Source organism: Centruroides vittatus, unplaced genomic scaffold (genome assembly GCF_030686945.1).
Source record: "Centruroides vittatus isolate TY-2023 unplaced genomic scaffold, ASM3068694v2 scaffold_450, whole genome shotgun sequence".
NCBI lineage: Eukaryota > Metazoa > Arthropoda > Arachnida > Scorpiones > Buthidae > Centruroides > Centruroides vittatus.
The window spans coordinates 2,306,533-2,332,157 of record NW_027122709.1 but is presented as its reverse complement, the minus strand read 5'-3'; the positions used below and the strand labels follow the sequence as shown (position 1 = coordinate 2,332,157).

The following is a 25,625-nucleotide window of genomic DNA, read 5'->3' as shown; positions in this document are numbered from 1 at the left end:
ATTTTGCATTTTTGGATGTCAAAAAGTCTTTAAATTCTTCTATGACTGTGTTATTTACAACACAAACTCTTAGATACCTTTTACTCACAGCCGTTTTTTGATATAATTCAAACCTTTTCGGTTATTTTTAATAACCTTTTGACTGTAACCGACTGTAACAGTTCTTGAAAAAAGGTTATTAAAAATGACCAAAAACGTTTGAATTATATCAAAAAACGGCTGTGAGTAAAAAGGTGTCTAAGAGTTTGTGTCAAAAAGTCTGTTTATTAATGCCCCATGCTAGAAATAGGTCATTCAAGTCAATTAATAGATCTGAACTTGTAGTAGCTAGAGGTGCAGAATATCTCTTAATACAAACAAGATGTCACATGTATAAACTAGAATTCTTAATTTGCAAATTTGCAAATAAAATATAATTTAATTGTTATAGTCATTTCGATAAAAATTACTGTATTTACTCAAATATAAGACATCTCGCATATAAGACGAGGTGTAACTTTAAAGATCAAAATAAAGAAAATTAGATTTATTAATATAATTCTAATTTTATTTCGTTTAATCACAAGTAAAATATCAAATGCACATAAATGCATACATTGTCCTGCAAAAATCTGTAAAATCGACAACATAATTTGTTCACGTAAAGCTGGATGATCGGGAACCTTTTTTGCCAATTCTTAACTGTTGAATTCACTCTTTGTCGATTACACTTATGAGTTTCTTCGAATTCTGATTTCTAAATAATCATCTGTTTTCACACAGGAATGAATTAAAACTTACATCGGGCTCTCGTGTAATTTTAGAATTCAATTCGAAAGCTTTGCTTTTCCTACTGCTATTCATCTTTAGTCCTGACAATACACAAGAACAATTCAAAGGACCCAGATAAAATACTTTTGTTTTTAAACACCAGAAGGTGAGAATCTGGTAAAAAATGCAAATACACAGTTTACAAAAATTATACAAAAACGAAAAGAATCCTTTGCTTGCGCATATAAGACGACCTAGGTTTTGAAGCAGTGAAAAATGGATAAAAACCTCATCTTATATGCGAGTAAATACAGTAGTCTCGATTGGCTTTCATAACTAATTTTAGCATTTATATCAGTAGGAATTTTTATGGTGTCTAATGGTTTGATTATTCCAATAAAAACCAACAGAATACCAACAGAAATCATTATTGGTTTCTATTAGTTTTCTCATCCCAGCAGGAACCAATAGAGCCATTATACCATTAAAGAATGCTTCCTATTGGTTTTTATTATTTCCTATTTTTGTTTTTTTTTTAAACATTGATCTATTTCATCAATATTTGTTTTTATACACTTTAAAAATTTTCTAAGATACTTATACTATGTCTTATAATATATTTCAATTCTAATAATATAGATACTAAAATTCCTTCTCAATTAAAGATGAAGAGCTTTAAGAAGACAAGCAATAAATGAAATTATTTTTATCTTCAAAAAATAATTCCTTTCATGCACCAATGTCAAATCCAAATAAAACTTATATACTTATTGAAATTTATAGTAGAACCTTATTTTAAACACCTGTTTCATAATTTGAAAACCGAGTTGTTCCTTCACATTGACATTCTTATTGTGCACAGAACTAATAAAATTTAATTATTCTCATAAAAAGATTTATTATGATCCTTAGTAAAAATATCATTTCATCATTTTCTGAGTGCAGGGGTGGGCAACCTTTTTAAATCTACATGCCAAATTTGCCAAATCTATGAAGCAAAATTTTCTCACATGCCAACTGAAATTTTTGGAAGCATATTATTTGATGTCTTCAGTATTGAGAGAACCTTTTTGAATAATCAAAAATTCACATATACACACTTTAGAAACTCAATAAATTCTTAAGAAACATGAAAAGATATATAAAATGACAGCAAAGAAATCACTACATCTGGATGCCTGACAAATGATGCAACAACTAAATGGGATAAAACTTTCAAGTCAGTATATTGCAGAGATATCTTGGGAATAAGATTTGTTTCATTTTCTTATTACTTATTATTATTAACACTAAAGCAGTTGATAGTGTTTGTTTCTTTATTGCATTTTTATTTAGTGTTACTCTACTCATAAAATTGTATTCTATTGAATTAAAATATACAACTGAGCAAAAATGTTGGTTATTTGTTTTTTAAGACTCCCCTAGATTTCCAACATGCAACCTAGGGCAAAATATTGTTGGCAAGCTACATTTGGCACACATGCCTAGGACTGCCCATGCAACCTAGTGATACATGAATTAAAAGAACTTTATCAACACCAGCAATTTCATTTTACAATAAATATGAAAAATAATATATTGCAAATATTCATTACAAAAAAGGCATTTGACAGTGTATGATGAATTTATGATTAAATTCACATTTTAAAATTCTATAAATATCTTAATAATAATAATGACTCTTCTGAACAAGGATAAACTAGCAACTGTTGTTAATTTGCTGAATTAGTCAACGTACTTTTAACTGTGAGAATGTTCCTTTATAAACCAGAATAAAAGAATAAAAAAAAACAAAAGATCATATTTATTTCATAATTCCTATTATGCAATTTCAGTAATTGCAAAAAACATTTAATGCATACTCTCATGATCTTAAAAACTATCTTAAAGCTAGAGAAGCCGGAAATATGGGAGAAGGAGAAGAAATTATAAGGATCAAAGTGGAAGTGGTATCTTTAAGCCCTAAATGGTGAATGAAGGCAATAACGTTTTCTCTGTAAACAAAACACAGGGATTGTTTTTAACTTTAAAGACAGTTTGGTGTCAGGCAATCCTTCACATCATTGAACTTTCTTTCTGTTAGTTATTTCATGGTTCCAATCTCCTAGTCTAAACTACTTACACTACAACCTGGTGACCTTCTTCTCAAACCTTTCTGCTGTACATACATGCACCTCCAAGAGAAAAAAAATGACCCCTGTCCACTTACTATATACAACATCGTCCACTTCCATTGAGTTTATTGCCTCTTAGACAATAAATTATCAAGACAAAAGATAGATAGAAAGACATAAGAAAAATCAGGTCAGAGAACATTCCAGAAGATCTAAAAATAATAACTATAAAATACAGTCTATTTATCTAGAAACACATGGTGGGCAACTGACACGCAACAGTGAATAAAGTTGAAAAACAATAACATTTTTGATGCAGTTGGCAGGTAATCTTCAGGACACAAACAGATAAAAGTGGAATTCCAGTGACAGGAAAGAAGATGAAACAGAGTAAACATTCTATTACTGTAAGTTAGTAAACACTCAGTTTACTCTATTCCATCTTCCTTCCTAATCACTCTGGTATTCCACTTTCATCTGTCCATACCTGAAGATGGTCTATTAACTGGGTCAAAAACAATAGCGTTTCTTTAATTTCACCTAATATTAAAAGTGCATTGATTAATTCAGTGACTTTCTTGAATCATACATGAAACAAAACATCATGACTACATATTAATCTATATGATTTATAGAGTATGTACAAATGTACTAGCTGTAACTGCTGTTTTTTACATTTTTCAACATTTTAAGGTCTAACTCAAAAAACAAAAATAAACAAGAACAAAATTCTGAATGCATGTATTGGTCTGTATGTTGGTCTAAACAACTGTACCAAAAATTTTGAAATTTGGCAAGAATACTTCTATACCACAGGACACTAATGCTACTACACTTTAGAGATTATAATTCAAGGTAGAGATAGAGGGTGTAGGAGGTCATATCCTAAGTGGGGTCATAATATCTCTCTATACTGACACAGCATTCAGGGCCAAGAGATGACCAAGAAAAAAGTGGCATTCTTGAGCACAACATTCTGTAAGCTTCAGTCCTCTGAAGAATGTCATAAGGTAGTGTTGCCACCAGGTCAGTTTTCACCCGGACAAGCCGGTTTTTAAATTCATGGTCTGGATTAATTATTAATTTGTCCGGTTTTCGGATGTTTTTAATGAACTTTGCACAATAAAGGAAAGAGTAGGAAATTTGGAGGACAAGTTAAAAGCAGGAAAAAATAATTCACAGTTATCAGCATTTATATATAAAAAAGAAATTTTCCAACGTTCAGAGGATAATTGAATTTATACTTAACATTCCAACGTCTAATGTGTATGTTGAAAGATGTTTCTCTTCAATGAATAACTTATGGTGGGATAAAAGAAACAGATTAACACCAGAAAATGTTAAAGCTAAACTACTAATTTGCATTAACATAAAAATTAAATGTAAAAATGTTTATGAAGAAATAATAATACATGAAAAACTTTTAGAAGCAGCTAGGAGCAACCAAAAATACATTTTTAAGGCAGTAAATAAAAAATAATGTAATATTTATTTTATTATAACTGTCTTCTTCTCAAAAATACTGGAGTGAGTAAATAAACAATCACAAACAAAACTTTTTTTAACCAGTAATTGAAAACATAACTTCCAAATGTTTTCAGAAGTTACGTTTTCATTTATTTTTATGTAATTTTTCTCAATTATTTTCATATAGTTTATTATTACATGTAACCATTACTGATGTTTGTTTTCAAATTTCTATATTTATATTATATATTGCAGCATTTCTCAATCTGAGGGTCGCAAAACAATAATGAAATCATTTTATGAGAAAAAAACCATTTATTATAAACTTATAAACATTTTACTTACAATAAGTACACATGTAAAGAAAAAAAGTTAATGTGATGGTTGCATTTGTTTTTCATTTAAAATTTTCTCCGTACGTGGATCTACGTTAGAAACACACAAAAGCAAATTGTTTTCGAGTGATAAAAGTCGATTCTCATATTTAGTTTTTAGTGCAACCATAGACGAAAAACCCTCTTCACAGAGATAAAACATGGTGAAAGGGATTAATATTTTCAATGCTTCTGTGACTAAATTTCCATATTCGTGTCGACGAACGAGCCAAAACATATTTAAAATCTTCAGATGTAAATTGCAGTTGTAGTTTTGTCCGCAGACATTTCGACAAGCCGGTCGTAAATCTCAACTGGTAACTTAGCAGCGGCAACAACATTTTCACTAAATGGATTCAGTACCCATCTCTTCGAGAAATCATTTTTATCTTCTGGGAAATACTCCGTCAACTGAGTTTTTAGCTCATGCAAATGCATCTTCATGCAATCCAAACTGCAGTGAATAATAGTGTCTTGTTCATTCAAATTTTTCTCAATATAATCCAAAGTGAGTGGGAACATATCCAAATTTTTGCTTTGAAGGCGAATAATCCAGATAACAAGCTTCTTAATGAATGCACAAACTTTGTCTGTCATTAATGAAATGTTTTTATCAAGTCCTTGTAAAGTCACATTTGAGTCGTTTAAATGCGAAAATACATCAGCTAAGTAAGCCAACAACAACATACACTCATTATTCTGTAAAAACAAAGAGAATGGCGTTTGTTTATCCTGGAAAAATATTATTAATTCATCTTGCAATTCCAATACCCGGGTCAACACTTTCCCTCGTGATAACCATCTAACTTCTGGATGGAAAAGAAGCAATTTTTTATTTTTGCCCACTTTGTCGCATAGTTTAGCAAACAGCTTGTTCTGAAACAGTCAGGTTTTAATAAAATTAACCAACTTTACAGCTTTGCAAAGAATCTGATTGAGATTTTCCGGCATATTTTTTGTGACAAGCGTGTCTGTGAAGGAAGCAGCGCATCCATTTCACCCTTGGTATAAGATGATCTCTTAATATTTTCATTAATCCACTGGTCTTTCCTGTTATTGCCTTTGCATCATCACTACATACTGCAATACATTTTGTCCAATCTATGTTAGTATAGTTTCTCGTAGCTTCATAAAAAACATCAAAAAGATATTGTCCTGTTGCATGACCTGGTACTGTTTTGCAAAACAACATATTTTCTTTGATTGATGTGTCCCTATCCCATTCATATCTCACAAAACATAAGAACTGAAACATGTTTGCTATATCTGTTGATTCATCAAATGGAATACTAAAAAATTCATTCGAACTCACTTGACAAATTATCTGATCGCAAACATCGGCAGCCACATCATCGATTCGCCCCGATATTGTGTCGTTAGAAAGCGGAATGTTTTTCAATTTTTTTGCTTCTTCCACACCTATTAAAACACTGACCATATCAATTGCAGCAGGCAATATGGGGTTTTTGGCAATTGTATGGGGTTTGGACATCTTAGCTACTCTTAATGCTAAAAGATAAGATGCTTCAAGTACACTTTTATCAGTATGTCTTAACTTACAAATAGAAATTTGTTGATTTCTCAAGGTATGTAATTTTCTTTCAAAAAGTTCCAAGGGTTTGTTTTTACGAGCCGAATGTTTAGTTTCCAAGTGTCTAACTAATTTTGATGGCTTTGTGCTTTCATCGGAGAACTTGAGAGCAAACAATGCACTGATTCACTGGATGTAGATGGCTCACTTCGTTTTTTAACAAATTTATCCATTTCGCATTAGAAATTTTAAAAAAACAATTCAGTTTCACAGTTGACCGTGCACTAAAATAAAAGCACCAGACACACGCTTTGCATTCGAAACTTAACCGAAGCAGTGCAATCGCCAGCACCTCTTTTATACTAGTGACAGCACGACTTGTTCAAATGCATCCATATGTATGTTCAAACATGCTCTCACAGTGAGTATTATAGAAGAAGATCAAATTACAAAAAACACATACACATCAAGTTGGAACTCGTAAATTGCTCGTGTACATACATGTCATACATGCATGTTCATACCCATCGCTATAAACACAGTGACATAGAATAATAGGAATAGTTGTATTACATTTTTTATACTGTCTATTTTCTTAATGTATAAAATTAATGCAATATGATTACCGTATTTTACGGACTATAAGACGCACTTTTTTCTTCGAAAAATTGCTTCCAAAATTCAGGTGCGTCTTATAGTCCGTAGCGTCTTATAGGTATTTTTTTTTTTAAAATTGCTTAAAAATTAAGGTGCGTCTTATAGTCCGTAAAATACGGTATATAATATTTTAAAAAATTTACATTTATAATTACAGTCAAAATTCAATTAGTAATAGTAAGGCTTACTGTTATTATTCCTTTGGGTGGGGGAGTCGCAAAATATTAATTTTATTTATATTTACTATTTGGGGGTTATATTTACTATTTACGGAGCTAAGAAGGTTGAGAATCGCTGGTTTAGAGTCTTGAATAGATTAATTCACTTTCCATTACCTGTATTTCTAATGGGAAAAACTGATTCAGACTTTGAATGATTCAGAGTTCAAATAGTCTCCTAGAATGAATTAATACATTGAAAGTATGAAGAACTACTGTATTAGGTATTTAAAAAAAATTCATTTAGATTGAAATTAGATTTTTAAAAAAACATTGATTTCTAAGTATTACTCATTCTGTATGCTGAAGGATACAGCAAAATTACTGCTATTATAACAGTAATTTTTTTTGATATTATTGTTTGTTTAATTTAGTCACTCAATGTTAATTTATGCACATACCAATAATTGAATTTTTTACATTTTTTTTTAACATGTTACATTATTTTTTGCATGCAAATTTATATTGATACATTAGTATAAAGCAGTATAAATCAGTGGCATAATTAACATTTTAATAATTTAATATAAATTACTTCTGTAATGAAATCATTAATTATATAAGGCCTAATTACTTATTTAGTAAGACTTCAGCATTTTAAATTAACTAATAATTTGTTCTCATTTAAATTTTAAAATCAAGCACCAAAAATTTATGTTCAATCAAAATGAAAGTGAAGAAATTCACTTTCACTTTCTGTTTCACTTTCACATTTCACTATTATCACTTTCACACTTGAAAAAATTTATCTACACTATTGCAATTTATTTACACTATTAAATCTCCACTTTCACTTTCAATGAAAGTAAAAATTCAATAGATAAAATTTAAATCATATGATCTGAAATAAATGAAATATTGTGAATCCAACGAATTATGGTAATGTGCTAATATTTTCAAATTAAAACTTAAAACATGAAATATAGGATAGTTTGTTAAAGATGTTATAAACTCCCGTCAGTTTAAATTTTTTTACAGACAATAAAATTAATCGCATTTTATACTCTCATTTTTACTAGAATAAAGCCAAATGATCTACTGAATTATCAAGCTATACTATTTGTTTAATTTTAATAATTAAACAAACAGTAATTTGACTAGAGACAGGCAGTTAGGCCACTATCTCTTGATAAATTTAATAATAATAAATTAATTAATTTTTAATTTTAATTTAGAGAAAGAGAAGAATTGATCCAGAGAGGATCTTGAACTTGCAATTCCTGCATATTATACAGATGCATTGCCAGTTACACTACTCAGACTCTTCAGAACTAATAATAATTTAAATATAACTACACTGGTCACTCACTGGGCCTACTGGGGACAACTTTAGTCCACAGCCCTCCATGGCTCTCAGCCAATCATTGCTTCACACTGGCATGGTATATGTTTAACTTTGTGTGTATGCATGTATAAACATCCACTACAAATACATAGTTGCTAAAGTCATCCCCAGTTAATGCCATGAGTGACTAATATGGTTATAGATAAATTATTAATAGTTCCGGAAGTGAACATTGGACAGAGGTCCAGGTAGCATAACTGGCAATGCATGCAGGAGTTGTGGGTTTGAGTCCTGCTCTGGGCCAATCCTTTTTTCAGAATTTTCCAAATTAAAATTAAAAATTAATTATTAAATTTATCTAGGAGACAGCAGCTTAATTGCCTACCACTAGTTAAATTGCTGTTTAATTAGTAAAATTTGCCTTAAAATAACCTGATAATCCAGTAGATTATTTGGCTATAATTAAAAATACAGTAAGTAGGCCTAGATGTTCATTTATTTTTACTAGAATTATTTAAAGCCTTAATCACAATATAATACATAAAAACTTTTAAACTCAAATTTAAAAGATTCAATTTTAAAATGAAGAATTATTTATATAAAATTAGAACTAAATCCAATTTCACATTAAAAAATAACTAAAAATACATAAGTCATATGATTTATTTGGACAAAATACTTTTAAAGCATCTCAACTTTAAGAAAATTACAGTCAAACCTTAATATAAGCCCAGTTAAATAATGCCACTCTTTTAAAGTGCCAACAAATTGAATGCATCTTCCCTATAAATATTACATAGAGAACCTTTCAGTATCTGTAAATTATTAAATGTATGATTTTGTATTGCAAACAACATTGCTATCACCAAATCATGTGTGACTTTCGAATTCAAATTTGCATTTATACTTCATTACTATATATAATTCTTATTGCTTAATATACCTGAATTATTTGCACCACATTCTATTTACTGCTATTTTCAGAAGTGAACAAATGGTGTCATTAAATGGAAGTTTGAATGAATTGTAAGATTTATTTATAATTGAATATTCAACGTTTCGGTTAATGTAACCCTTGGTGCCAAGATGGCGGCTCATCTCTGATTCCAGCAAGGAAACAGTGGGATGCACGTTCTAACCTAACCTAACCTATTCTAATAATTTGGTTGCTAATAATTATGGTAGTTTGTTAGAATAGGTTAGGTTAGGTTAGGTTAGGTTAGGTTAGAACATGTATCCCACTGTTTCCTTGCTGGAATCAGAGACGAGCCGCCATCTTGGTACCAAGGGTTACATTAACCAAAGTTTATATATCCAATTGTAAGTAGGTCCAATTATATCTATCATAATTTTGTGTATCATAATTAATATTATATTAATAACTAAAATTAAAACCTCAGTATCTACTCCAGCACTTAATTTATTTATCACACAAATATCTTTGATCCTATTTAAGGGTCTTTGTCAGGTAGTTCAGACATTCCATTGGACCCAATATATACAAAATAAATTAAAAGTAAAAAATGTTCTGTGAAAACATTCTATTGGCAGAGTGATCACTTGAACATTTTCAAAAATGTGAAAGCAACCCTGCATTTTTGAAAACATTGCCACATGTGTGCCACATGTTCTTTTTAAATTTACATCATTATACTAATAGAATGTTTCCATAGAACACTTATTTTTAATTTATTCTGTATATGTTAAGTCTAATGGAATGGCTATACTCAATAAAAGCCCCTTAATGGGGCTGAAAACATTTGTATGATTAGAAATTGAGTATTGAAGTAAATACTGAGGTTTGTGTGAGCTATTGACTGTAGTTCCAGCTTATTATTCCTATAGGAACAACTGTACTTGTACAACTACCAACTTAGAGTTGGTAGATATTGTTCCAGCTTTGTGAGTTTGTATAATTATATTAACTAAAATTTTTATATTATTTCAAATTAAGTGAAATTTTATATTTAAATAGAAAAGTGATTAGAGCACAGTACTTCATCTTTTAGTTGAGAATTGAAAAGAAATTTTAAACTTTATTTTTTTTATGGTAAAATTTTTAAACAATTACTTTAAGTCTTGTTAATAACAAGTTAGAAAAGCAATACAAACAAAGTGCCTTGAAACATGTAACAGCTCTACTTCTATGCTTGTCTGCATATACAATAATTATTCATTTTAGTAGTGTCACAATGTAATCTCAAAGACATCTTCATTAAATGTAAAAAGAACCTTTACATTAAATGCTTGTTACCAGCAAAGCTCATTAGGCTAATGTGAGAATTGAGCAACTAAAAATATCTATAATTCATGCATAACATATCACATGGTTCACTTGTGATGGCTTATGATTGTTTCAGATTATAAATGTTCGGCATCATCAATCTGATTGTAAAAGACATCTCTTTTCAAACAAGCAAAATTGGGTTTAAAAAAGTGGAATAAAAGGGAAATTTTATTTTAAGTAAAATACATTTTTTCTATATGTAAATAATTACTATCTTCTTTGTCAGCTTTCTCCCATGTTTATGTGGGGGTCAAGCATTCCCATCTTTAATCTGTCTGCTCCATTTCTCTCTATCCAGGGCATCCTCTCCCCTCCATCCCCTCTCTACCAAATCTTCTGCAACTTGTCTTTCTCTCAGATTTGGTCTTTCCCACTTCCTCCTCTTTATTACTTCCAACTTTCCAATCCTCTTTCCAACATAGTCCTCACTTCTTCTCTTCACATGTCCAAACTATCTTAACCCACTTTCCTGTATCTTCTTACCTACAGGATCCACCTTGACTGTTTCTCTTATGTAATCATTCCTAATTCTGTCCTTTTTTGTCACACCACAAATCCAACTCATCATATTCTCATCTCTGCTGTCTCTATCTTCTTTTCCTGGACTCTTGTAATTGCCCACATCTCAACACTGTACATCATCACAGGTCTTACTATCATTTTGTATAATCTTCCTTTCATTTTGCAGCTTATTTTCTTATCACATAGCACCCCCTCATCTTTTTTCAGTTCAGCTATTCACTCTAAACTCTATGCTGGATTTCTGAACTCATTCCTCCATCACTTGCTACATATGATCCAAGATACTTAAATTTGGAAGATAGTATTAACTTTTCAACCTAGAGTTGTATATAACTCCCCTCTGCCAGATGTCAAATACACTGCCTTTGCTCTGCTGATCTTTATGCCTCTCTTCCAGTAATTTTCTCCATTTCTCCAGCCTCTTTTCTATCTTATCTTGAGATGTTTTGCACAGCACAATGTTGTCTGCAAACAGCATTCTCCATGGTGCCTTGCTCTATATATACATCTTCCACCAATAAATCCATCACCAAATTAAACAAAAACAAAGCTGAACCTGGTGCAGTACAACACTAATAGTTAATCACTCTGTCGTACCTACACTGCTCTTTACTTGAGTCATTGTTTCATTATACATTTCCTTTACAAGTCTTACAAACTTTTCTGGTATTCCCTTTACCCTCATACATCTCCATATCTCCTGTCTAGGCACCTTGTTGTACACTTTCTCCAGGTCTATGAATACCATGTGCAATTCTGTTTGCATCTCTCTGTACCTTTCCATCAGCTGCTTTAAAGCAAAGATTGCATCTGTTGTTGTTCTTCCCAGTATGAAACCAAACTGTTTTTCATCTATAGCTGTCTCTTGCCTTAACCTTCCACAGTTCTCTCTCAGATCTTCATTGAGTGTGACATCAATTTAATTCCTCTGTAATTCCAACATTCCTGCACATCTCCTTTTCCTTTATAAATTGGCACCAAAATATTTTTCCTCCACTCATCTCATATCCTCTCTTACTGTCCATAGCTTTTTCATAAGATCAACACTCTCTTCACTCAAACATCTCCATACCTCAGCTAGGATCTAATCAGCTCCTATTGTTTTTCCACTCTTCATTTTTCTTTCTATCTCTTTCTTGCTTATATCTACTGTGACAGTAGATAAAAGCAAGAAGAAAATCCTTCCTTTGCTTCCTCATCCTGATATAGTATTCTTGACTTTTCCTCATTCAGTAACTTACCAAAATAATTTTTCCATCCTTCCTTTATCTTCTCTTGGTCTTGAAACACTTTGCAATTCTCATCTTTTATCAGTTTTATTGATGTGAACTTCTTTGATATCTTGTTCCTCACTTTTGCAATTCTTATCAGCTGCCTATCCACATCTTTTCTTTCCAGCTTCTTGTAGGCCTTATCCACCATCTTTGTCTTTTCTCTTTGATTTTTTTGCTTGCCATCTTATATGTTTCTTTATCTTCCCTGCTACCTGAATTTCTCATCTTTTCTTTTATTGCAACTTGTACCTCTGCTGTAAAAAGGCAGAAGGCATTAACTCCAAATTTTCAAAAATTCTGTTTTTAAGATTTTTGGCATTTCAATTCCAAAACTTAAATTACACAGGAAATGTACAGAAGTATACTTCTACACAATCCTGTATGGCCTCTTTTCCTGATGATTTCCCAATACCTCCTCTCCAACTTTCCTTATAATAAACACAACTATTAAACTCCCACCATTCCTGAACATTTTCCAGTAACTTTATTGTTTCAAATACTTTTTCCTTACTCTCTATTCAGATCCCCCTCTTTCAATTTCCACCAGTTTTGTTCTTTCTTTCCTGGGTTTCTGGATCTTTTTGTCAACTAATATCACCCAATCAACTACTGCGCCAATCTGTGATGTGCAGCTACACTTTCTCCATTAATCGATTTGTAATTCCTCATTTCCTTAAGATGTTTCCTGTGATAAAGTAGTCAATCTGTCTTATCCTAACTCTAATCTTGTGTAAGTTGATTCTCCTTTTTTTCCAGTCCAGGTCCAAACATTACTGCATACTCCACTATTCATCTCCCTGTCTATTTCTGTTGTCTACACTCTATCCACCGGACACTTTTCTTTCTTCTCCTTTACATCTTCCCACAAACCATTTAAATCACAACCAATAATCAACCTCTCACTCTCTAGTATTTCCATTATCATTTAATATAATACCTCTCAAAAGTTATCCTTTTCTTCTCCTTGCATCCTATTTGGGGAGCATATACACATACTATTGTGACAAAATTTCCTATCTCTAGCTTATAATAATTCTGTCACTTCTTCTAATACCTCACAAACACCATTTTATAACTCCTTATCAACTGTAATACCTACTCCATTCCTCCCTTTTTCATCTGCTCCTCCAGAGAACAGTTTATAGCCATCCCCCACTCCGGAAACTCGCGTTTGAAGTAATGGCTCATCCTGCGTATAGTCCCGATCTTGCCCTTTGGACTACCACTTGTTTGGTCCACTTAAAGAGACATTAAGGGGCCGTCCATTCACTTCAGACCAAGAAGTGAAGAACGCGGTGCATGCGTGACTCACCGCTTAGCCGAAAACCTTCTTTTCCGAGGGCATCGGGGAGCTTGTGCAACGACGGACAAAGTGCATTGAAAAGCAAGGGGACTATATTGAAAAATGATGTTAAGCTCAGTTTCCTATTTGTATTGCAATAAAAGTTATAGCTACATTGCGGATAATTTTTGACTCGCCCTCGTATATAAGCCATTTATGGCGCTGTTTCTATATCTGTCACGGTATGCCTAAAATGACCACTACAGGAGCCCCTAGATATTATTTAAATTAACAATAAATTCAGTATATTGTTATTGCAATAGGAATTTATTATTGAATTACTAATATGAATTTATTTTTTATACCACTGAATGACACCATTGCTGCTAAAACGCCCACTAGGGGGCGTCCCGGGCTCCTAGTAGTAAAAGAAAACGACAACTTTGTGCTCTCGACAACTTGCAAACATGTCGAAAATGTTACACGACCAAATGTGGGACACTTTCCGGGACGGCATTCAATGCGGAACTAACAACCCAAATCCAGGACAGCATCCGGTCACCTTACTATAAGGAAAGCTTGAAGAGTTAATTGCTATTTTAATGACTGACTATTAACAAACTAAGAAACATACACTTTAATTTCAGACAAAAACTTTTTTCACTCTAAATAAAATACATTTTTCTAGAGTTTAATCTCATATTTTAGAAATTTAAATAACTTTTTATCTACATTGTTACTACTTGTAAATATAATAATGCAATTTATGACTTTTAACTTTAACACAGTTGGTGAACAAATAAATAGTGAATCCAGTAAACAAATATACATAAATCACATTCAAGAATCTAGGAACTTAGAAATGAAGTTTGTACATTTATTTGTATGAATATGTAATCTAAATGTTTGAAATTATGAAAAATTAGTTAATTGTCAAAAATTATCTACTTTGGAAAACAGAATTTTTAAAATCACTGTAAATCTGTTAAATTTTTTCACGTGTTATTTATATATCAAATATTACATCTAGGAGTAATTTTTCCATTTATAAATAAAGGTTTATTCCAAAATTCTGCTAATTAATCAATCATTCATCCTAAGTCTATATAAAACATGGAAAAAAAAAAAATATATATATATATATACAGTATATATATTTTTTTATATATATTATATTAAGTATTATTATATAAAATAATATAATACTAATGCAAAAAAATAATCTTGTTTTACTTTAAGTATCATTTGTAAAATTATTTTTAAATATAATTCATACATTTGAAATATAATAAAGGTTACTATTAAGCGTATTTATTTAAATTGAATTTTATTCAAAGTATTCAAAAACGTATTTTTTTATCTCACGAAGTACGAAGAGAGAAAATCAAAAAACAAGATATATTTCTCTGTTTCATTTCTTTCAAGGTAATAGGTCATTTCAATTATGTAAGACATAATATACCTCATAAAATCAATATATAATAAAACCATGTTTTAATATAAACAATACATACCTATAGCACTACACATGTAGATGTTATAGAATATAGATCCTTGGTAATGTTTATAACTATGAATCTGTTTTTTTCATACAATCGCAACAGTTTTAATCATTTATCAATAACAATAGATTCACTGTTGTAACATCAGTATCCCTCTGGCAAGGGAACTCGACCAGTTCTAAAAGACTAGCAAACAGATTCCACACATTAGGAATTCAGCCAAGTACTCAGGACTACAATTCTGTAACCATATTTCATTAATGCTTGTTCTTTTTAATGCATAACAAAAAAGAAATATGTTTATGAGTCTCTGCAATGTGGATGCAATACACATCAGATTTTCAAATATAGTGTCATTGATAACATTTGATAACATGTTAAACTTGCAGTGGAGGATTTAATCATTTCTCATCCAATCATTTTTGAATTTTTTGCAAAATTTTGCACAACCATTTCTATATTTAGCATCTCTCCCAAACAGCTCATAATTTAAGAGTACATTCGAAGGAACTTTGTCATATATATAAACCAACAGATTCTATCTTTTACAATTACTAATATTTATAACTTCTGTTTAATCAAATATTAACAGTGTCAATTTCATAAAAAAAAAAAAAAGCTTATAATACTTTCAGAGTTATCTCATAACAAGACTCAAACAATTCAGAATTATCTCATATTTTGTTCCTTTCCCATTTGTCTGTTTCGGTAAGGCAATGAAGATGCCTTACAAAGCTGAATTGGAAACAGACAAATGGGAAAAGAACAAAAAAATAGAATATTAAACAAAAAAGAGCGCTGTTCAAGAGAGCTGACAAATCTGCAAACCCTAAGAGCTTGTCAAGGACAGGTGCAAGAAGCAAGTTCAAGTGCTGAAGAAGGGGTCACAATTGAGTCACCATCATATGTGACTCAATTTACTGTAGGGGAGAAAAGGGAGAGTACACACCTTATCTTATTTTTTGCATTTCTCAGATGTGAATTTATGTCACTTAAACATCTTTCCATTTGGCTATGTAAGAAAGAAAAAACAAGTATAGTTTTGACAAGAAATTTAAAAACTAGAGAAGATTCTAATGCATATTCTCACTCTACACTAGAGGTTAAGAGTACATACTAACAGTAATCACAAATGAAAGCTCCTGTGCCTTCATAATCTGAACATCACTTGTGCCACCAATGTGCACGTTGCCCACATTGCACCCAGCATCATCAAAAGATTCTTTGCAGCCAAAATAGAAAACACTTTCATTATTAGTCCTATCATTTCTTGAAATGGAAGCTTGCTAGTCATTTTTTCACAAATCCAAGTCTTTTTGTACCCACCTTATTTTTACCTTTCTTTTCTGTTTTGGCTTTCTCCTATTCTGTCTGCTCTTAGGCAATTTTCATTGGTAAGAAAGAATCTTACCAATCTTACTGAAAGAATCTCTGACTGTTTCTCCATTCAGTTCTGCTTTCTAACTTTTCTGCATTGGAAAGTGTATCTATCTCTGCAATTGAAACTGAAGTCTGACTTGCAGCTCCTTTAGAAGTTGCCGAATTTGTAGTATCTGTGGATTTTGAAGCTTCCCTTTCTTGAACATCATTTGCCGCCATAGGCTTACTGCTGACAGCAAATAATCTTCCTCAAAAAAGACATCTGGATCTAAAGAATATATACCTATGCTGGCAAAACCATTTTCTACCTTGCTATTATTTCAGTTCTTGTGTAGGCTGCAAATAAAAGCCCAGCAACTTGTTTCCCATGGCATCCCATCAACCATTTTTCCACATTTTTGGAGTAAGCTTCTTTTAAAGATCTGAAGAAATTTCTATCAAGTGGCTACATTTTTTGGATGGCATGTGGTGACAGTGTTCACAAAGTGATGAAATTAGCTCTGGTAAAAAAAACAGCTTCAAGTGAACAATGCAAAGAATTGTTGTCCATTATTAGTAAGATAGGGTCTCCGGCTGTCGATTGACTATGTTCGGCAAAATAATGCAGCCACCGAACGAAAAGCTTTGTCTGCATATAACCAAAGTAGGTTATCAGCTTCAGAGTGCCAGGTGAGTACCATGGTAATTATCTGGTGTAAGTTACTTTCCAAAAAAGACTAAAGCAGGAGGTATATAAATTCCTGATGCGCTCAAACAACAAACTACCGAAACCGACCGTCCACGTTTGCCCGATGCAACTTTCACGACAGTCGTTTTGCCCTTTGTAGTGTTCACCTTAGGTGACTTGCTCGGAATGGTTGTTATTGCAGATTCGTCCATGTTGAAAATCTTACGTGGTCGAAACTCTCTCTCTTCATAAACACACTTCAAATTGTCAAAAAATCACTGTGCCTGCATCGGGTTAGAACCCACTGCACAGCCCAAGCTGCAGTTTTCAGCTGTTTGCAAACTAAAGCTATGTCATCTAGAAAAATTCCAGGGCCCAATCTTTACCAGCCCTCTTCTTCGCTTCTACAAAGCGATGGTGACAATTGTTCCTTTCCACAAATTGGTAAGCAATTTCCATCAGTTTATATGTAATTAATCTGTAGTATTTTCTATCCAAGTCACGATATCGATTAGCTAGTTCAACTCTTCACTAAAGCACTTTTGAACCATCTCAAGAACATTGGTACAGTTCCCCGAAACAATGCCGGAAAATCTTAACAAATTACATAAAACAAAACGTCGAGAGACCTACAAATCTTTCGATTCTCTCCGCTTATAGCTTTCGGACACTTCCTCGGGATACATTCCGGTACACCAAACATCTTTGCCACCGGACATTTGCTTTTTCCACCGGCAATTCTCTTTCTTGTTTCTTCCAGACTCTCTTTTGTAAAGTTCAGTTTTTGATCAGTTTTCCTTTTGTATTTACCCATGATTTCTGTAAGAATGAAAGTTAAAGGTAATTGTTTACACGGAGGATAAGAGTACTGCAAGGGTAAGGGTAAGTGCGTAATCCCGTCCCGCACCGCCGTAAGTACTCTTACCTCGGGAACAAAATTCCACAAACTTGCCACTAGAGTGTAACTCCACGCAGACATGGACTGGAAAGTTACTTCATGCTTTAGCTTTGACCCCTATCTTTACTCTGGTTAATGTTACCCTAGGTGCCAAGATGGTGGCTCGTCTCTGATTCCAGCAAGGAAACAGTGGAATGCACGTTCTAACCTAACCTATTCTAATAAATTACCATAATTATTAGCAACCAAATTATTAGAATAAGTTAGGTTAGGTTAGAACGTACAGTACGTCCCACTGTTTCCTTGCTGGAATCAGAGACAAGCCGCCATCTTGGCAGCTAAGGTAACATTTTAACCTCGATCCCTTCAAACCCTTTACTTTCACAACCCAGGCAACAAAACTGAGAAAACTTTTGGCCCCAGTCTACAAAGTTACTTCCAGAAACACAAAAAGATGTTTACTGACCTATCAACGCCCTGGCGACTCACAGACAAAGAAAAGTTGGCACCGACACATTTTGTCATCAACAGTAAAATGTGTGCCCCAGAAACTCTTCGGTCAATGTTGCCAAATTTTAGAAACACACAGTGCGTACTCAACCTCCTCTCCCCTTCATACAATACTAATACCTTTTGAAAACAAAAATGACAAACATAACTTACTTTCTCTCTCTTATATTCTTTTTTGTAGGTTTCCTGATAAAAATAAACAATTTTTGGAATTTACACGTTCCTTGCCGATACCCCATTTTACCCAACCGGTCGTCCAAAACGGGTGGTATTCACGCATTTTCAAGAAAAATGTTTTTCCTTCCTCATCTTTTTATGACATAACAACAGTATTTTCTGGTGTTCAACCCCGCCCTAAAGGGAAAACGGTGTGCTACGTTTTTCATTGGCGATAGTTTTTGTGTAAGCCGAAATACTTTAGGGTCCCATCTAAGACGACATTTCCCCCACACACAAAAACTTATTAAATTCTTATCGTCATATATCTTCTGGTCGTAAGATATTTCTAAGAAAAGGGGCACAACCCGGCCAAAACGGCCGCAGCATAAAAACCCGACCAGGGCGTAACTAAAACTCTTCCGAATCGTTGGCAAGAAAAAGCACGCCGTGGTTTGGGTGCCAAATACTTAAAGCGATTTATTCGGCCAAATCGGAAGAAACCAAGCAATGCCCACCGAAATCACGAGAGGAAACTTTCGGCGCTTCAACGTCACGTTATTATTCCACCCTTTCAAATGTTTATTCTCATTCTCCTTTCTTCGGGCAAAAAAGATATTTATAATCGATACTGTACGTAAATCGGAACATTAACAGCATTATAGGCCGGTGGGGAAATTTCGGTATTTACATAATATTTATATAATATTAATAAATAACATATACACATATATAATACCATAAAAACACTTTAGAAAGTTTTCTATCCGCTTCTTTCGTCTAATTACAAGAGGTGATGTTAAGCGGGAGGCATTCTTACGGGAATACGAACTCGGTCTCTTCCCACCCCCGGCAACCCAAGGACTTATAAAGCGTTGGGCTAAGCCCGCTTCCTTTCGTCTACCGAGTGAACCTGGCGCGATGACGCGTTTCCGTCTTTGACGTTACTTTCACACTGCCGACGAAGGCAAAAAATCGGGCGGGATGAAGTAAAAGCGCGCGCGCTATCCGGATTTTTAATCGTTCCGAAATCGACACCGGAAACTGCGGAAATAAATTTTAAAAAGGAGTTTAATTCCGAAGTACGGTCCCTCCCGGAGGTACGAAGATGTCGACAATTGGCGGGAGAGGGATTCCGAGAGGAAGGGTGGTGGATAAAAACTGCCCGAGAGGGAGAAACCGCCGGAATCTTAAAATCGAGAGTGGATGGACTTCCATAGGGAGGAAACGAAATTAGTCTTTTCCGGACTCCAATTTTACTTTGTAATTTTCCGAAATTGCAAAGGGCATAACCGAATTTAATCCGTCGCTTCCTCCCGGAATCGAAAGTCCCTTCCTTTTACGGATAGGGTGGGCCGCGAGGGAGAGCGAGGACCGGGAGGAAGACGAAGACGGAGACGACGGGCCAGTCCTTTTTCCTTCCGGAAAATAAACGCCGCCGGCCGGTAATTAAGAGGTTTTAACAAATAGATGGGGGGCCGGGAAAAATTGGAAGCGCGCGGAGAGAGAAAGGAAAGGTTAAAAGCGGAGAAACGGTACTTACCGGAGGAGGCCGGAGGCTTTGCCAGGTGAAGTACAGTTCGGATATATGAGCCGGTACTAAAACGATAAATCCTAAAGCGTAATCGTTGACTTTTCCTTCCCTGACGTAAGACAGTTCGGCGCTCAGACCTGTGGAAATGACCAAAATTACTCCGACAGAAATTAAACGTTTTAAAAGCCGAGCCCGGTCCTGCCGAAAAGTTCCGTCGTAGTCGCTCCTTTGTAAAGAAAATCGCGGAAGGAAAGCCGAGGGAAGAGATTTGATATCTTTCGACGTAAAGCGGGAAAATATAATTAAATCGCCGGTAAAGAAGCGATATTCCGGATCTTTTCTCCGTTATCCGACAATTAACGGAGAGAAAAACGGCAGAAAACTCGACTTTTTCCTCCGAGCGGAATTAACGGCGTCCGGAGTAACACCCAATAATTTCGTTTTACTAATTTCGTTTATCAATTTAATGCGTTTAGATAAGAAAATAAATAAATGGCAAATTCTGTTAAGAAGGAATTTTTCCCGAGAAATACGCTTTGGCATTCCGCGAGTGTCCGTATTACGTCCACGCTCCCGGAAATTGGCCCGATCTTCCGCGGGCTTTTACTTATTTCTTTTACCAGACGGACCGCCCGCCTTTCCGAATTAGTTGGGTGCCGATTTCGTTATTATTCGGTAAAGGGACGATTTCTTAAATTCGAAAAACGACGAAAGAAGACTTTACCAACTCGCCGGTTAATCGGGTGGTCGGCACCTTTCTTCCACCCGATTAATTCCCACAAGATATGCCGTCGGCCGTTACGGATTTTCGAGAAAATTCGCCGCCGTTATTTCCGGACGTCCCGGTAACTAAACCAATTACCGCCGTTCCGGCCACCTCGGTTCGGACCGATTCCTCTCTAATTATCGACCGAAAGAGTTACCATAGCGACCGATGGCGGAAACGGCACGCGTTTACCTTCGCCTTTCGTCCGCCGTCTTCCGGCGGAACGACGAAACACATTTTTACCGTCCCGGGTTAACGGAGGGAAGAGAAGATCTAACGAAAAGGAAAAACAAACTAGAGGAGGAAGATCGGAGTCCGGAATCCATCCCACCGGGATTATTTCCGGGGACGGAGGGTGGGAGACGGCCCTCCGTAGGTTACGGAGTAAAAAGGGGTGGGGGTCCGAAAGCCAGCCGCCGTCGGGGTTCTCCCCGTAAATAGGAGGAAAAAACGGTCCCTCCTTTCGTCGGTTTAAAAAGGTTGGGCCTACCCGATGGCAATTTCGGACGGTGGGGAGGCCGAGAAACCGGCGTAACCGGTTACGTCCCCGGCTAAGTCGGGAGACGTAACTCCGGTCGGAAATAACCGGCGTTTTATCCCGGGAGGAGAGGCGGGGGTTACTTTTCCATCCCCCAAACGGAGGGTCCGTTCTTACGGAATCGGAGGTTTTCCGGAATTATTTCCACCGTCCGGAGCCGCAAAAGCGACGTTTGGTTTCGGTCTCGGAACATGGACGGGAAGGAAGTTTTTTGGACGTCCGGAAAATACGGGAAGACGGCCTTCCGCCCGATACGTCGTCTCCGCATAAATTTGAATGGGTGAGAGTCTTTGCAGCGGGAAGAAGAAGAAGGTGGACGTTTTAAGAACGTCGTCGGCATTCGGAATGGAATCGATAGAAGGAATTTCCGTCCACCGTATCCGAAACCGCCTCTACGCGCCGGGGATTTATAAGAACGGTGCCGGAGAGTGGTCGGCGTTACGGCACACCGGTCTTCCTTTCCCCGGCTACACCGGCCGGTAAATCCCCAGTCTAGACACTCTCTCGTTATTGCACCCGCCAGAAACACCAGACGTTCCTCCTCACTTCGTAACCGGAGAGGTTCGGCTCCGTCGGGCCGGACGGTCGGAGACGAAACCCGGACCGCCATTAATTTAATCCCCGCCGGTCGGACGAGAGAAGGGTAGGGAAAGCCGGAGGGTGGTAGACCGCCTCACCTCCAGACGGTGGGAGTCGAAGGGGTGGAAGGTGGGGGCGGAGGAAAGAAACGATTTACGGCAAGTCCGACCGGCGGGGAAGGGCGAGGGTCCGGAGATAAGCCGAGACTGGGAGAGCCGGAGACCGAGAGATAACAAACGGGTCGGATTCGACCTTCTCCCGGGTTTTTCTAAGAAACGACGTTCGTCCTCTCCCCGTCCGCCGCCGCGCGGCCCTCTAGCGGCGCGGCTCTCCGTTCGGAAAAATCCCGGCCTTTTCGGACCGCTCGCCTCCCGGGTGGAGGGGACGGGAAGCCGCCCAATTCCCGTAAAGAGTAGAGGGACGGGAAGCGGGCGAATTCAAGGACGATAACCGCGGGAAGCCAGGATCTCCTAACCCCGGGACAGATCGCCCCGGCGGGAGAAAAAGGACGAAGAGAGCGACGACCGCGCCGGACTCCGGGACGGGTCGACGGTCGACCCGGAACCGGATCCCGTCGTCCCCTTACGGAGGAAGGTAAGGTGGACCACGGCCACTTTTGCCCTGTCGAAATTTGCGCCGGGGGATTTAAAAGTCTTAAGACGGCGTCCGAGTAGAAGGGGGAAAGCGCCATCCGAGACGGAAGGAACTTTCCCTTCTTTCTTCTACCGCATCGTTTCCCACGTTCTTCGCCAACAGTCCGGGTAAAACTGCGTCCACGGATAACGGCGGCCGCCGACTCGGCTCTCGTCCGGAAGGAAGCGTCGTCCACACCGACGACAGAGGTCGAAAGGTGGCGCCGACCACCGTCCGGGGTCCCGTCCCACCGGCACTCCGGCTCCTCCGCCATTTTCGGAGGTTCTGCACGGCGCAAAGAGGGATTTCGGGCCCGGCCTCCTCCGCCCACCCCTTCCACCCGGCGGTATCCATGGAGGGCGCCGGGCAGCGGTCACGCGCTATCGGCGCCGTTCGACGGTTCCTTCCGGTTTTCTCCTTCCTTCCATCGCGGGAAGTAAAGTGCTTTCCGGATCCGGTCGACCCCGGGGCCGCCACCGGCCTTTCTTCTTGCCCGGACGGCGCGCGCTGGAGCCCGACGGAGAGAGAGAGGAGAAGAGAGAACTCACCCAGGAGTCTGCGGACTTCGTCGGGCCGAAGATAGAGATTGAAGGTGGCGGCGGTCAGACGCGCCAGTCCCAGGACGAAGGCGGCCGAACCCAGCGCCGCGGCCGTCCGCGTCGGCCGTCGTCCCGGCCGGGTGCCGTTCCACCGTCGGTTCCCGTCGGGCATCGTCCTCGTATCTCCGCCGGCAACGCCTTTAGTCGCGCGCCGCCGTTCCGCCCGATCCAGCACGCGCCAACGACGCCACGCGCTCCTTCCACGCCGTTCTTCCGTCTGCCCGGGCGGAAGGAGTCGGAGAGGCCGTCCGACCGTTCCGCTTCTTACCCGTCCTCCCATTGGACGAGCCGTAACGAGGCTCGCCGTTGGTCGCGCCGGGAAGACCGGTCCCACCCCGGACCGCGCGCGCCCGGACTAGACGGCCGACGGCGCCTTTCTCTTCCCCTTTCGCCCCCTCCCAACCGGTTCGAAAGGTCCGGGGTGCCGCCGTGCCGTACAAATAAGGGAAGGGGGAAAAAACCGACCTCTCTCCCCCGGCCGGAAACGACGGAATCCATCGCCTTCCGCCCCTATTTACCTACGCGTCACGCGTTTACCCCTCTTCCGCGGAAAGACGTGGGAGAAAAGCCGGCAGTTTCCACGTCCCTCTTCTCTTTTTCCTTTCCGAAGCGCATTAAAAAGACGTAGAGAGGACGAAAGAGACAAACTGCCCCGAAATTTCGGCAATAAAAGCGTCGACGGGAATAAGTAACGTGGCGAAAGGACTCTGCCTGCGGTTCGGGGGAAGTCCACGTCCGACAATCGATTATATCTGGAAACATCGCCCTCGACGGACGTTTCTTTCCACCCACCGCCAAACTGGAAAGAACGGGGGGTTGTCAGTCTCCGGACAAATTACTTGGAAATAAATATCGGCCGGCATTCTGGGGTGGAAAACGGTCGGTCCGTCGGGATCCGGCACGTATTATCGCTTTAGGGGTCCCGGGACGAAGCGACGGGCCGCTCCTTTCCCATCGCGGTTAACCGAAAACTGTACGAAAGTTTCCCTTTCGATTCTTTAACGAAATAATCGACGGCGGCGGCGGCGCACATTTTTCCCGCCGTAGTTTTCCATTAACGCGTTAGCCTGCTTTACGTAATAACGCCACGGACTTCCATCTACGCCGCCGGTTTTCCTTTCGGGGCCGCTCTGTCCCCTCCCCTATTGTTTAATTATTATTATTTCAACATCGAAGGGAAGACGGATAAACCAATCCGCCGGAAAGCCTACGACAACTTCCGGTCTCCGACGCACCCCGTCTCTTAAGACTAGATTCTTCCCGTCGGAGACGGCCACCTTCCTTTCTAACGCCTTCTGCCGACCCGGCGACGGTTTTATTCCACGCGGGAAATCCGAAGTTTCGGTCTTCGGCCTCCCCTTTCTAAAAGGTTGCAAGAAAGGTAAATTCTCCAACGGGAGTGAAATCGAAAGGCCCCGTCGGAATTCGTCCGTAAGGAAGGCCCTTCTTCCGCTTGGTAAAAAAAAAAAGGCCAAAATGCCAATGGTTCCAGTACTTTATAACGTACGGAAGCAATTTAAAAGAGTAATCGAGGGAATTAATTTTTTACATCGTCGTCTATTGTTACCTTTCATCGTCCGTCCACGTGTTCTCTCCTTATTAAAGACTCTCTACTCCACTCGCAAGCCTTAGTAAAGGCCGGCCCGACACCCGTCTCCACTCCTCTCGCCGCCACCTATCGAAGGGGGAGAGGTCTTTCCTTACCGAAGGGTTTTAACTCCGACACAGAAACGTCGCCTACTAATCGATTTGGTCGTTCGTCCGCGCGCGGAAGCGACAATCGACCGGGAATCGATACCTTCTTTCGATTTCGTCGCGTCGAACGTTAAACGGAGGAGTTTAATCGGAAACGGAAATAGAACAAAGGTGAGAAATTAAAGGCTGGACGCCTAATCCCATCCGTTTTGGAGGTGTCGGTGGTCGGTTTCGGAGGAGGATTTGGGAAATTAACTGGAGGATTCGTCTCCCGCGACTTTTCTCTAACGCGGACGAAAGGGTACGGGTGGCTTCCGACCGCCTTCGAGAGGGAACGAGAGAGGTCCGTCCCGGGGAAAGACGTAATTAACGAGAAAGGAGTTTTACGGTTAATTGTAATATCCGGT

At 37.8% G+C, this 25,625-nt stretch overlaps 1 protein-coding gene across 1 annotated transcript in view; it reads right to left on the bottom strand.

Moving 5' to 3' along the window:
* LOC136989212 (tyrosine-protein kinase RYK-like) overlaps positions 1–23,767 on the bottom strand; it is a 93,081-nt gene extending 69,314 nt beyond the window's left edge. The window contains exons 1-2 of the mRNA XM_067287305.1: positions 23,473–23,767; positions 20,418–20,545 (exon numbers count right to left, since the gene is read on the bottom strand). Coding sequence (XP_067143406.1) covers positions 20,418–20,545; positions 23,473–23,635 — 291 coding nt within the window. The 5' untranslated portion in view covers positions 23,636–23,767. The remainder of the gene's footprint in view (positions 1–20,417; positions 20,546–23,472) is intronic.
* Positions 23,768–25,625: the final 1,858 nt, after the last annotated feature.